The sequence below is a fragment of the Watersipora subatra genome, chromosome 5 (assembly GCF_963576615.1).
Source record: "Watersipora subatra chromosome 5, tzWatSuba1.1, whole genome shotgun sequence".
Classification (NCBI taxonomy): Eukaryota; Metazoa; Bryozoa; class Gymnolaemata; order Cheilostomatida; family Watersiporidae; genus Watersipora; species Watersipora subatra.
Window position 1 is genome coordinate 19,596,174 of NC_088712.1, and position 15,827 is coordinate 19,612,000.

The window sequence follows — 15,827 nt, forward strand, 5'->3', positions numbered from 1 at the left end:
AAATAACCACAAATCCAAAAAAGCATTTTTACTAACTTTCATACTTCAGGCTATGTAGTTTGCGTTTCATAAACATGCATATTCACCGCGATAAAACACAAAAAGTTGTTCGGTAATGGGTGGAGCGTTAGATTTTAGTCTAACGCGCTCTCTTCCTGTCTGTAACCATTGATTAATTTTATTAGCGTTGAGCGACTAAAAAGCTTCATAAGATGGTATGTTATTGGCTATCAACGAGTACAATTAAGACTTTACATACGCTACACGAAACAAACTTATGCTAGGAATATTTTTTTATGGACGCAAGAAAAGATTGTTCGTCTAAAAATCCTTTAACAAAATAGACAAAAGCTGGAGCTAAATATACGTTCTTTCCGTGCACGTTTTGTGGACGATGGATGATCATACCTGCCAACTCTCACGCATTGGGTGTGAGACTCACGCAATCACCCCAAAGAAAAAATGAAAATGCGTGAGATTTTTGCCCCAATTTCCACAATTTTATATATACTATCATTGATACATCAATTGCCCCAAAACCAAATCTCACGCATTGCCCCACTCTTGGGTTGGCAGGTCTGTGGATGATTCAAATCAAACTTCAAGTCGATTGCATTTAAGCTTGATATTATGCATTGTATTTAATTTTTTAAATTCATTTCTATAATATTTGTACAGTTAATTAGAATAATTGTTAGTAATGTATAATGGTAGAAAATGGTAAAAAAGCTTTTTCCGTGAGCCTTTGTGGTTTGAGACAAATATTCTACAAAAAAGTTTACTTAGTGCAACATTGAGCTTGTTATTCAAGGCAATCAGATGTCCTAGGTCAACTTTGAACAATTGCTAACATACATACTCCAATAGCTCTTTACAACCGTGAGGTACCCACGCAACTTTGAACTCAGTAACACCATTAACGTTTTTATGAGTACTTGCAGTTGGTGGGTATAGATTACATATAAAACATATTTATTAGATATATTATACATATATTGTACCAATATATGATAGAACATATATAAATTGTAACAATTATATGATAGAATAAAGTACTTAGGCTACCTGCAGCATTTTACGATGTCCACAAAACAACTAAGTAAAAACTCACAAATGACCTTAAGAGAGCACATATCATAATCATTAAATGTCATGGGTGCTTGATTTATATCTATGTTAAAAGCTACAAGCTCTAAAAGAAGCTAATAGTCTTATATAAAAGCAGGAATTATTTGCAACATTTTTTTTACTAAAACCTTTATGTGTAGCATTTTTAATACTGTTTTAAACATTTTTGAAAAAATCCAACTCACGGGTGCTACATGCAATGTGAAGGGTGATTGTGAGAAGAAATGGTGAAGGGAATATTACAAGAAATTTAACCATCTCATTTACTCTTGCAAATGCTCTCAACAGAAAATAGACCTCAAATAACTTTAGAAACCAGAAGTTTCTACTCAAAACACTAGTTTCTTACAATTGTACACAACTTTTAAAAGGTAGTAGCGGGAAGAAAAAAAAGTCAAATGTTGACTTTTATATATATATCGGAATTTGTAGCAGCTGCGGTAAAAGACTATGTGAACTGGCTCATAGGGAGTTTAAGATGGAGTCCAACTGATTGTTTGGTTAATAATAGTTTGAATCACAAACCATTGAACCATGAAAACTGTAAACAAATACATGGTGAATAATAAAGTAATAAACATAAAAGTATTTAGCAAAAAAAACTATTAAATGTACACTGTATAGAATTGATTAAAATGATGGTAAGCCGTAATGCAATTAGAACATCAAACGCATTCATAAATCTGGAAGATCCATCAGGCAAACAATAAAATGAAACATGAATGATATAGTCTATTATAAAAGCATACCTCTTTGGCCTATTCTCAATTGAGTCAGTAATCCTGATATGATTGCAGAAGATTATATATTGTAATAAGATGACATATTGCTTCTGAGTAAATGATTGAAATCAAAATGTACGCAAATAGTCAATAGTGTAGTCAAAATTAATTACCTGATTCGGTAAGGTGTCTGACAGAGTTACTGAACAATAAATGAATTTGCTGGTTCTTACGCTTGATTTTATACAAAATTAACAAAAGCATGTTTCTATGTTGGAATGTTGTTACAAGAAGTATGAATCTCTGGTTTACACCGGAGATCTATAAAAAAGTACTATTTAAAAATAAATACACATAATGAATCAATGCTGCTAAGTTTCACAAGGTGTTTTTCCTTGTTTGCTGGTTAATTGCACTACGCTATATAAAAAAATATGCTGCTAAACTACTGTGGTCAGTGTAACAGAAACTGGTTTCATTTATATAAGGTGAATCACGATAACTCAGGATAGAGGCAATGAATTGGGTTCACTACACTATGTAATGACTTAACATTTCTGTTGGATCGGCAAAAACCCGTTAAGCCACAATGCCTTGATGTTTACATTGGGCACGTGTTATATGCCATTGGAAGACACACATATTTTGAGTGGGAAATCTTCTTTATAGGTTGTTTCAAGTCTATGTTCTGTTGAGAACATTTTGCAAGAGTGAATGAGATGGTGTGATTTTTTAATGCAATATACTTTTCTCTCTTCTCACTGTCGCTTTTCACAACACACCTTTTTTTCGCTATCTGCTGACAACTACAGTTTTTCAATGCAGTAATGCACAAAGTCAAAGTACAGTGCACCCTCAGGATACGATTACCTTGACATACGATTTTTTCACCTTACGAAGTTGAACATGGTGAAGTTTCTACCTCGCCATACAAATTTTATTTCACCATACCAATTCAAGAAAATTTTCAAAAGAGTTCAACTTTGGCAGTCGGTGAGCTTATTACGTACGTCGAAATAACAAAGACACCGAAATTCTGTTCACCAAAAACATTTTCACAACGTTTGGAAAAGACATGATGACCGATTTCTCTCAGGTCAGCATTCCATGTGGGAAATTTTAGGAAAAGTACATAAGCGCATTTGAGCCGTTTTGGAAAGAGAATCCAAATTATGGCGGTCTCGTGTGGCTGCGATTAACTGTTCGTTTTTGAGCTTTTAAGAGCTTGTAATCAAATCTCCACATAATTGGCACATACAACACAACAGAGTAAGACATCGTGAATCTTTTGATACCAAATAACTGTAATGTGAATTTTTTTGCAAGTCAACTTTTAATGAAAGGTGCATGAGCTATTTTAGAGAAATTGTGAGGTTGTCAGAAACAGACCTCATTGAATAGATTTTTTTTCAAGGGCATTGTGTTGAAAAGTACAGATGATAAGAGTGAATCTAAAAAATAAGCTAGATATGAAGGCGTACCTGAAGAGGTGCTATTAGATTAAGTTTTTTTAAAAGAATTTTTTATTTCAAGTGTTTAATTTACTGATGTGGACTGGTACATAAAAACAATACTGTACAATGCATGTATAATATATATCATTATTTATCCTCTTTGTGTGCCATGTTTTCCTTGTTTTATTCATTTTGTTTTATTTTATTTCATGTTTAATCATGTTTTTTTGTTTTATTTTCATTTTAAGTTTTATTTTTGTTTCATGTTTAGTCATGTTTTTGCAGGCGGACCTGTTTTTTACGTAAATACAAATCATCGTATGTATGTAATTCATATATATCACTAGCTACTCAAGGTAGTTGACGCATCCACATTACCTTCTAGAACTTGCTAAAGCCCTGCCTTTTAGGGTATAAATACATGTACATACTAACTTCTGTATGTATGGTTACATTGATTATTGTTCATACAAGACAAACTACAACTTTCTCTGGATCTTTTTATAAGCAATAGCTAACTAGCAATTGTCTGCATCGCACCAGCATTTACAGTGCACCGGCTAGCATCATCCTTAATAAGTGACCAAGTAGGCTATCTTCTACACTGCATCAAGTTAGCTTGTTTCCTTCAAGCACTCTCTGCACCAGCAGGGAAGCTGTGTCCTCCTGGCCATTTCTCCTTTTTCTCAGGACCCAATAGTGGTAAACCTTTCTTTAAATGTTGGCTTGCACAGGCTCGTCATGATTATCAGACAATGATATGTACTCCTTCGAGCTAAGGCTAAAAAATTAAACAAATTTTTACGGTAAGTTATAAGATATCACTGCTAAAAGTGACAGCATTACGATGACGATAAAACAGAAACGTAAGAACAATAGACATAGTTTTATTGAATGCGTGAAGTATATTTGTGAAAATATTTTGACAAATAAGGTTGCATGAAAGTGTAAACAAAAACCATCTTTCACAACTACATCACATTTGAGCCGTTTTGGAAAGGGAATCCAAACTACGGCGGTCTCGTGGTGCTGCGATTTTCTGTTCGTTTTTAGCTTTTAAGAGCTTGTAATCACCTTTCCACATATTTTGCACCTACAACACAACAGAGTAAGACATGGTGAATCTTTTCATATCAAATAACGGTAATGTGAATTTTGTTGCTAGTCAACTTTTAAAATTAGTAGAAAATTTGAGTTGCGATCCCTTCGACAGGGTTAGACAACTTCTTTTAGTCTGCTAAAAAGTTCCATTTCATTGGATTAAATTTATTTTCAAGCGTACAGTAACATAATTTGCATTGATTTGTTTTTGTCTCCTCTGTGCTCTACTTGCTACATGTACCAGCTCAAGTCACGTTACTCCAAAGGCATGTACGTCCTGTATAGTAAATAAAATTTCATTTTTCTTTTCGATGTCTATTAAATGGTCAAGTGTGTGAAAGACTGCTTTCGAAAACTGCATTGCTCAGCCTGTTTTGTCGAATTGAGTCAAAAAAGGTTTTAATCAGACAGGCTAAAAGTTATTGTGAAAGTCAAAACAAAAACTGCTAAGTGATAAAATTTTAGTTAACTGAATAAAAACTGGAAATTCAGTAAAATAATTAAAAATACATACTGAAACTTAGCTTTAAGTGTGTGCTTATTAAGCTAAATTTATTTGAAGTGAATTCAAAGTTTATTTTATACGTACGTCTGTCTTGAAGGTAAGTACTCCTTACAGTACATACTAAATTTGGTACACACTATAACGTTGCATTTTATTGCAGATCATAACCACTAAATACAATAAATTTAATGTAGGTAACTATAGGCACTAAAGTTAACATATTGCTTTGTTACTAATTTTCAATGTGTACACTACTTTTATAAAATTTTGAAGATTTTCACCAAGGGATGCTTTTTTATTGTATAATTACTATGGTTTCTATACCCCTACATATGATTTTTTTCACCATGCCATGCTAACCCTGGAACGGATCAACATCGTATCTCGAGGGTGCGCTGTATTTAAATCATGCCAATGAGCTCCTCGCAGTTTTGAGTCTCTTTGAGTAAACTGTTGACCTTTTTGTATGTACATTTTTAGATCCGATTCATTCTAATTCAAAACCGGGCTGGAAAGACGCGACTCGCCAAGTGGTACATGCATTTTGATGACGAGGAGAAACAGAAACTCATAGAGGAAGTCCATTCCGTCGTCACCGTCAGGGATGCCAAACATACAAACTTTGTTGAGGTACTTTTATGGCTTGCTGCTATATTCTATAGATATTCTATAGCTCTCTATTAGCTTGTAATATATTTGATTGGATCATTGAAATTGTTTTTCCTTGTTTTATTATAAAAAGGCTTTAGCGTTGTAATTCTTGTTCACACATTCACAAAAGTATTCTGTTTTGTATTTATAGTTATTGTACTATATAGTTATACTGTATAGTTAATAGGTCTATGGGTGCTACGGACTTTCGCCATCATCTGAACATAGGCATCGACAATTAAAGAAATACCATAACAACATCAAAAGTTACGTGGATACACAACAAGAGGTCTCATAATGTTCAGTTATGCGAGTCGTATAAGACATGAGCACACATTTAAGTTCAACCCACTTAGGAGGACCATCAAAGTATTCAAGGCTTTAAGATCTTTCATTGTGGATTGTGTCAAATGTACTTACCATTTTCAAATGTTACCAGAGAGGGCAATGTCGTTTTCTTGCCTTCTATATTGAGTCTGACAGTAATCAAAGACTAGTTTCAACCATATTACCAAATTATGACCTTTTATTTGGCTTCAGCTTCAATATTGATTAATCATTGGTAAATAAAAATTATTATCCTGATTTTTGTTTCCAAGAACTTGAAGCGTGTACAACAATAGGTAAATATAGTTTAACAAGTGAAGGTAATTTTATATAATAAACATATAAGAATGAAGCAATATACAGTCAAACATGGATAACTCGCCCACGGATAACTCGAACACATGGTTAACTCGAACGGTTTCTTTGGTCCGTTCCCGCTTAATGATAAGTTGCTATAGATAACTCGAACTCAACACTATTAACTCGAACTGTTTTTTGCCCAACGACTACCGAAACAGTTGTTATCGCTTTAGAAAATCACTTTATTCCAAGCCATAGAGGTAAACCTCGTAATTCATAAGCGTCGTTATTACCACATTCGGCAAAATATTTTTGTCAACGACTTTTCTAAAGGTTTGGTGAAATTTGATTTATACCAAACATCCGCTTAGCGATGGCCCTTCGGAAGCAAGGAAAGTGGTATTTGTTAAGAGCAACACTCCAAGGCAGTTCAATTAGAAGTTTTATGAGGTTTTACGGTACATTGTATATCACTCTATCACTCACGCTTTTTGAATGGATACTTATTGAACGTACATGTATTCTGTGTTTAGGTCAAACGATGAATAGTTTTCCGACGTTAATTCCGTGTTGAATCAACGTCGGAATGTTGAATGTTTAAAACGTCTTAAAAATTGTTGTGATTAAACGTATACGTTGTCTTAGCTAAAAAAAACTATTCATCGTTTGACCTAAACACAGAATACGTGTGTACATTCAATAAGTATCCATTCAAAAAGTGTGAGTGATATACAATGTACCTTAAAACCTCGTAAAACTTCTAATTGAACTGCCACGGAGTGTTGCTCTTAACGAATCCCAGGTAAAGTGAGGTAATCTTTGCATAAACTTCAAGAAAAATTGGCAAAATTGATCGTGGGTAAAACGCTCAAAAGAAAAAGATGTCTTTTCTTTTGAGCATTTCAACAACGATCAAGTTTTGCCAATGTCAATCTAAAAAACGTCCTGGCAATAACATCACCTCAAACAACAAACCAATCTCAAGTGATAGAAAAATCTCTATACATTTTGATAAAAACGTTTTAAACTTTACATTAGAAGCATTTAATTTGAAACAAGCCATTTGTGCTTTTGATTCATATTATAGTTTGTATATGTACATGTATCTACTAATAAATAAGTAAATACATGGACTTGTGACAGTGCTCTGATAACTTGAACGCTCTGATAATTCGAACACTTTCGCTCGGTCCCGTGAAGTTCGAGTTATCCATGTTTGACTGTATATAAGAATAATATATCTATTCTTATTGTGTAAAATATATATTAATCAAATAATAAAAGTAATTAAATGTGTGAATTACGATAAACCAATTGAATTTAACCGATAGTCAAGCATAGTTTTTCGATGTGTTGAATATTTTAGTAAGTGTTTTCATCGTGATAGTGTAGCAACACCTCGTTGCGCCAGTGTTGAAGCACTGCGCCGGGCCGACAAGCAGATAATGTTTCCACGGGTAATATAGTAGAGCGGTGGTTGTGTGACGCCTATGTCAAGTTTGTACCTTTAAGAAAAGCCAGACCTACATGTATGTGCACGCGCAAGTACAACGCCGTGAGTGCATAGCTTGGGTGTTTCACTTCCAAACAGCGGCACTGAATCACAACAGAATGAGAGCGACATGGCTGTTCTTATGGTTTCATTGCATCACCATATGGCAGCGTATCGCTATTCTAATGCTGTATGGAAACCAAGTATTTTTGATGTTGTTTGTGCTTTTATGACACCATTCTTTACTTAAAGAATGGCATGTTTTTTGCTATTGTTGAAAAAATGGACAAAGCGCGATCTGGCACACCTTAAATCAGACAGGGAGTTGAGCAGTCTCGTTGCGAAATCACCAATTTTTTGTCAAATTTTGCCTGTTTTTCTCAATAAATGTTGGAATGAACGTTAATATGTTAATATTATTCACTCATCTCTTAGATGGGTTCAAATATAAGTTTTTACTCTTCTCTTTTCAACCAATATAATAGTTTCAGTATTAGTTGTGTTTACCTTCAGGATCCAGTAGAGTAAAATAAAGCAAATTTTATTTGAATTTTTTTCGTGTTTTTGTATACCAAGTTCACATCAAAACTCACAATTGAATGTTTCATCACCTCTGCTATAAAATGCGCCTGAAAGGCTTTTTTCTATATTTGCATCTAAAGATTCACAATATGTGGTAATTAAATGGGTTAATATGACTCCAGTGAGGGTCCCAAGATGAACCAAGGCTAAATTATTGGGTGGTCTTATAACTTCTGACAGGACAGCTTTGCATATTCCTAAATTTACCTTCAGTGTGTTATGAGACTGCCTCTCAGATTATATGTGGTTTCTGTAAACGCTTTATGTTTTGTTCAAGGACCGGTGTTTCTTTAACCAAATGATTTGGCTTAAGAGGGGAAGGTAGTTTTATACAAACCATTAATGGTAAAAATAATCTACGAATGTTATTGTACAAACAAGTGAAATTTTATTTTTACTTCAAAAAGTTAAAGGTTTGTGTTAAGTTTTTAGAATGTCTTTTTGTGAAGTTGTTTCTTATATATACGTAGATAATATCTTGTACAGTAAGTTTAATGAGAGTTCTATTGTAAATTAGGTCAGGTTTCTATTGCCTACTGTGATATTTGTTTCTCTTGCAGTTTAGAAATTTCAAAATCGTCTATCGGAGGTACGCTGGTCTTTTCTTCTGTGTATGTGTTGACACAACAGACAACAGTCTTGCCTACCTCGAGGCCATTCACAACTTTGTTGAGGTGCTCAATGAGTTCTTCCACAATGTCTGCGAGCTTGACCTAGTCTTCAATTTTTATAAGGTGAGATTGTGTGGTTCTTAGGCTATCTGTTTACTATAGCCTTACAGTCAATCCTTGACTTGCGATCACCAATGTTTCTATGTATGGCTTAACCTTTGAGCATATGCTTGTCCCAACCTGCAAAGTAATTCAAACAATGTACAATATTTGTACAAAGTACAAAATTTTTCAAAGAGAACAAAAACAAACCTGGTAAATTTTATTGCGAAAAAATAATAAAGCTTTGGAAATTAAATTAATTTAAATTCTATCGATTAGGGTACGTTACACCACATATTTCTATACCAATGTACCTATGCAATGTTGAATTTATATGTACATATATGTAGCTTTGTATATTGTGTTGCCTCAATACTTCCCTGTTTAGCTCTCGCTGCTTCAGCACTTTGCAAGGTGAAAATATTCATTAAAAGGTTAAAAATTAAAGTGAGTAAATAAAAAGTTGAAAAAAAACTAGAATACATGAAGCTCTCTCATACCATGGCCCAGTGAGGTCCCTCTGCGAGCATTATTGTTATAGCAGTCGTTTTGGTACGCTGTCTTCTTGTTACATTTGTGAAGCGTAGAAGAGGTGAGTTTTTGTGACACCCTTTATTATGCCCCTTAAATGCCCTTGACCCTCAAAATTGTTTAATGAATTCAAGAAAAATGTTTACGATCAAGGAAAAAAGTGACTATATGAGTTTATTAGTTTTTATTTTACAAATTATCACTTTGTACGGAGGGAGGAGAAGGTACCCACCCTTATTAACCACAATAAGTGAGGTACATGTGCTATCATAAGTGAGGTACATGTGTAAACTATCATATTACATGATTATTATATGATGTAATACTTCATATGATTACTCCAAGAATAATTATATCATAAACTTCTGGGCTCTAAAATAAATCAAGCCAAATATAATGTATTCCTATCAAAATATTCTCTTCTACTTTCTATGGTTTTGCATTCAACGATAATTACGCGACAGATTAGATTTTTTTGTAGAGGTATGACTGGGTTTATCTTGAAAAAACCTTTAAGAGTTTTTCTGTCATTCCCACCATTCAGGTTCAATTATTCAGTATAAAACCATAATAGCACTGTTTAAACCAAATCGAGAAGTTGGATAATGAGCTCTGTTATGATTTTATTCAACTAAAAAGTCAAGTTCCAAATCATGAGGAGTTGTCTCATCCTGAACACGATATTTATTTCTAGCTCAGGACTGTTGTTAATGTCACTAATATTTTGGAAAAAAATGTTAAAGAAAACTAAATAGTAAATACTATTCTACACACTGCTGCTTGCATCATATTTTTAATGTTTTAGTTTTTACTAATTTCAAACCAAAAATTTTTTAATTATGTGTAGTTTCGTAGACTAGACGGTTTTATTCATTTTGTCCTCAAGTTTGCTTAGCCATTGACTGATCAGTTTTCTATCACTGTGTAGTGCTTATTTGAATACCAATTAAAAGGCGCCCTTAACAGCTTTAATTCCATGAATTAAAGCTTTAATTAAAATATAATATTAAATGTAATATAAAATAAATAATACGTCGTACTTCAAAATTACTCCAAAGGTTGACTTGCAACAAAATTCACATTCCAGTTATTTGGTATCAAAAGATTCGCCATGTCTTACTTTGTTGTGTTGTAGGTACAAAATATGTGGAAATGTGATTACAAGCTCATAAAAGCTTGTAATCACATTTCCACATACAATGTATTTTGTATTTCCGCATGAGCACATTGGGTTCAACTACGTCACATTTGAGCCGTTTTGAGTGGGATTCCAACCTACGGCAGTTTCATGATGGCTGCGATTAACTAGTGGTTTTTGAGCTTATAAGAGCTTGTAATCACATTTCTATATATCTTGAACCTACAGCGCAGCAGAGTAAAACATGGTGAACCTTTTGATACCAAATAACTGCAATGTGAATTTTGTTGCAAGTCAACCTTTAAAAGGGTTTTTAGTGGATTCCCTGAAATTACTAGCAATTCAGAGTGTGAAATACGAGTGATCCAACACTTCTGTTTCACTCATAGATAGATTATGGTCATTATAGAGAATATGTTTTCGGAATACGCATGTACAGCCGCTATACTACCAAGTTCAGTGATTGATTCATGTTTACACACATTTTGAAGAATACAAATATTTTTCTTTAATCTAATGGGGATGCAATAGTTTAATGCAATTAGATGGATCTAATAGTTATGCAATATAGAGTGTTTGTTCTATCAAATTCTTCAAAGTTATAAAAACTTTGTTGTTGACATCTAAAGTTTGGTATTTCTTCCTTTCGTAATTGAAAATATTTTTCCTAATTGCTGTGTCTGTGATCATTAATCAGTATGGAATAAATTTAACTCGTTTAATTCCTCTAATACGTCACTATAATCGCCTTGTGACATCACAATAACCTATTAGCAGATAGGTCGTAATGCAAAGGCTTTACCTCATCATATCTTTAACTTGATTAATGTTTATTTGTACCAATAGAAACCAATCAGGTGAGAGTTTTTTAAAGCTCCCATGATAGGAATCATGCGAAGCTTACGTGTGATTGGCTTGTCATAGCGATGTCATCCCTTTATCATACCGATATTCGTGACTTCGTGACATGACGTTGAGTGAGTAAATAGTTGAAGCAGATGTTTCTTCAGCTCTTAATCTGTGAATGAGCTACTGCAAAACCTCTAATTGACGGCCACTCTTATTTGACTGCCACTTTAGGAGAAGGGTTGAAAAATAGAGCCCCATGGCATTCGACTAGAGGTTTTACACTACTCTACTTGTATGATGAAATCCATTTATATGTAGGTCACGGGTGGCTCGTGATGTGACGTCTTTTAGCCAGTGGGATTTTGAGGTCTTTAAGGGTTTAGATATTTAACCTTCTTACTTTTACCAGTGAAAATTAAATCCACTTGTTTATATAATGTTAGTTTATAGGTAATGAAATTAAAAGGGGTCGTGGCACGTCTCCTATTTAGTTCAACTACAGATGAAGTGACAGACACTTGCAAGTCGTGTCCAAGTTTGATGCAAACGCACAAACATGTCATAATCTTACCCGTAATTCAGTTTGATACTAATTCTTATTTTATGACTTTGAACTTGACAACAACAAAAATTGTTTAAATCGTTTTCAAAACATAGACAGGGAGTTTTGGATTTATCTGTACAATGACTGTAAGAAAAGATGACGACTCCTAATAATTAGTGTTTTGTTGCAGGTGTATAGTGTAGTTGATGAAATGTTCTTGGCGGGAGAAATACGAGAAACAAGCCAAACTAAAGTCTTAAAGCAGCTGCTGATGTTGGGATCATTAGAATGATAGCCTGGGATCCAACAATGCTATGTGAACTTTATATCTTCGTTATGGCTCTAACTGGTATTTATGAAACAAGTCTATGCTCCTTGAATGCTTTCAGCAGTCAAGATCTATATTTAAGTTTTGTAATTGATTTATGTATTTAGATATTTTCGGTTACAAATAATTAAGGAGCTCGATCTAAAAAGCTGCATCTGAACTTTATTAAAAGTATAATTTTGCAGCATTAGAGGTAGGTGACACAACTCCTGTGTTTTGCAATAATTTCTGTATGCTGCGCATCAAACATTGAATCAAGTTATTTGTATTGATAGCGATAAAATATATCTATAAAATGTTACCAACAAATTCAAATGAAATACTTTGTTGAATATTAGGGTAGAGGTTCTTGCTCGACTGGCTTCTTTTTGGTTTCCGGTTTTGCACAAAGGAAGACGAGCTTGTCCGAGAAACTTCAGATAGGGCTGTCTTTAAATATACTGCTCACTAGTTTTTTCTGTAGGCAGGTGGAATGCACCCTGTGTCAAGCTTGTGTCAACTTCAGAATGTCATATTTAAAATGTGTCAGTCTGTTGGAATGTACTCGAAAATTGTCAAAAAATTGTTTGTTCTTTTTTGTTTTGCTTTTGCAAGCCAGATGTCATCTCACCTTCTCGAACTCTCGAACTTCGATTGAGCAGCGTTCGCCCAGAGTAAGGGAAGGTTTAGGAGTAAAGACTATAATCATCTGGAATGAGAAAACCAGATAATAATGTTTTTACAACGAACCTGAAGAAGGGGGTTTTGTTGGTGTTATATTTGTGACTCTTCCTGTACCGCAGAGGAACTTTATTTCGTTATTGATCAGACAGGACTATCAAGGAATGGCTACGGGTGACCAGACCAAAATTTTGGTGTACAGACAAACTTCAACATAAAAAGTTAGTTCGTTCTAATATGTTCATTGCTAGCTAAAACTGTCATGTGTTGAGGCAAATACACAGCACTTGGTGTGATCAGTTCCAGAGCCATAAATTATAATAAATGAAGAAATAGCATAGAGCTTTGAAATGAATACATCATATAAAAGATGTTATTACATCAGATTCTAGTGGATTATATCAGACAGTATGCGTATTTTTCTATTATTTGCGATTTGGTTGTTTTAGGTGACGTCACTGCCGAGATGTATCAATATTAAAATCGACAATATTTGATTGTAGTTGAAACGCTCAGAAAAAGAATACATGGCTAAAATTGATGTCAACAGTGGCGTTTTCTGTTTATAAGTGATAAATATATGTTCTCATCAGGTACTCATATGTTTACACAGCATTTAGAAAAAACAATGAGACAAATTTAACCAAACTATTTTTTAATCATTTGATACATCTATGGTATCTTATAGTATTTCAATTGTATTGTAATCATTTATGTCTGAAACTGTATTTGAAGTTTTATAGGACAAGTCATGAGCAAATACAACATAAAATATATGTAAATAGAGGTGATTGAACACAATAACCCATGTCAATACCAAGAGGGACGGGCAATTGCCCGACTATTGACATGATTTTGACATAATTTCTGGCACGTTTTTGTCTTCTGCGCGTTTTAACTGTGATCACGGTTTTTTATATTAGTCTTAAAACATCCTGACAGTCAGATCACCCCAAACAAAAATCAAAATATCAAATGATGGAAAAATACTAATACTTATAAAACCTACTGAAATTTTGATGCAATCACATCTTTAAGATTACCATGAGATCGTTGTCAGAGTATCGTGGCTGATATAAGAACCACACATTTAGCAAACTTCATCAAAGTCAAATGTCTATAAACGAGATAGATCAGAGGCTATTTAAATACTATTAATGCTTCCGATATGTAGCTTGTAGGATACCCTAAATATACTCAAAAACGATTTTGCTCATAAGTGTTTCACAGGTAATGATGTTCAGTTGATGAAACTAACTTCCTGTGTGATACTCTCTGCCGACCGACCGTGAACAGTTACTAAAACAGAGATTCAAGATTGCACAATTGAAATCGCCTAGTTACGATTCCTGGTACGACACGCCAAGATTGCATCCTCTATGCTGATGAGGTTTGAAATAATGCCACTGATGGATATTTCATTGTGTAACCAATTTTGGCATAAAATTAATGGATTTCGTTCAAATTTTTGGTCGTTGCGTTGCAATCCATCGCTATGAATGAGCATCTACTTAGGAATTCTCACTGATATGTGGCCAAGAACATTGCAATCACGAAGGTATGACTGAGCTAATCACATTTGGCAGGGAATGCCAATACGCTTGTGATAGCATAACCCGTGTCTATCTCAAGTGCTTTATATCCTGGTCTGTCAACATTTCTTCTGTCTCTTTGAAGCTGAGTGATTGCTGGCTAAATAAATCTGAAAAAATGACATTGTGGTAGAGATTTCAGCTAGGATGGGCGATGCAACCGCTGTTGTTGTAAATAATCTTGAAAAACTAACTGGTTTGATGGGTAAGCTTATGTAAGTTGCAAAGATCTATGGTGTAGATATCATTATGAGACAGTATTAGTTAGTTCAGCCAGCAGTGAGTGGCAGCTATTCACTATACTTCCATGGTGCAGTTAATTCGCAAGTTCGCCTCATCCACCATATGCAAATGGCAAATATCCACGGGCTTTATTACTCGTAAATAGCGTACTTCTCGGACTATTAACCCCAAACCCCTATATAAGCCGCATCTGGTTTATTTTCAAAAGATGATAATAAAACAATACATAGGTGGCACCTTTTGTATAGGCCGCAGAATTCAGGGCGTTGCTTTTTAACACGGCAGCAACTTTGCTGGTTAATATGGTTAACCAGCAAAGTTGTTAACCATATTAACCAGGTTAATACGTTGAGCGTCGGTTAAAACGGAGCAGTGCCTCACGGCACTGTTCCGTATTAACCGAGGCTTTTTAATCCAGTGCCTAACGGAACAGTACCGTTAGGCATTGTTTCGTTTTTTCTTTAACCACTAGAGGCGCACTAACCAGAGATTCAGGTTACTGCGCCTTAGCGGTGAAAGAAAAAACTACAGAATAGCCGCACCCTTATATAAGCCCTATGGCTCAAATCATCAGAAAAAAAGTAGCAGCTAATAGTCTGAAAAGTACGTATGTATCGAATGTTTTATACATGCGAATGATGGAAACGGCACCGGCTAATGATGCGGGAGAAAATGCAAAGCAAGCTATTCCATTTTGAACATTTCCACACTTCAGTTATTCCTATTTCCAAAGCGCGCTGCTAAGCGAGACATAAGTGCCCCGCTATGACCTCTGAAGTAGAACTTATAATCCTTTTTAACAACGCTCTCACGTTAATCGCAACATGCGAATGCTCATTGAAACACTTATCACGCGGTAACTTAACAAGTGCACACAATTCCAAATCTGCATCATCAGCATACTGGAAACACTGATAGCTTGCTGCCAATCCTTGTCATGTTTAATAAGGCAGTCGATTTGCGTAGT

The 15,827-nt window shown here is 34.5% G+C and overlaps 1 protein-coding gene across 1 annotated transcript; it reads left to right on the plus strand.

Annotated features, from left to right (window-relative positions):
* Positions 1–92: 92 nt before the first annotated feature.
* Positions 93–12,674, plus strand: LOC137396227 (AP-2 complex subunit sigma). Its single transcript, XM_068082412.1, has 4 exons — positions 93–215; positions 5,391–5,540; positions 8,823–8,996; positions 12,228–12,674. Exons 1-4 carry the CDS (start codon positions 213–215, stop codon positions 12,327–12,329), a joined length of 429 nt encoding a protein of 142 aa, XP_067938513.1. The 5' UTR covers positions 93–212; the 3' UTR covers positions 12,330–12,674.
* Positions 12,675–15,827: the final 3,153 nt, after the last annotated feature.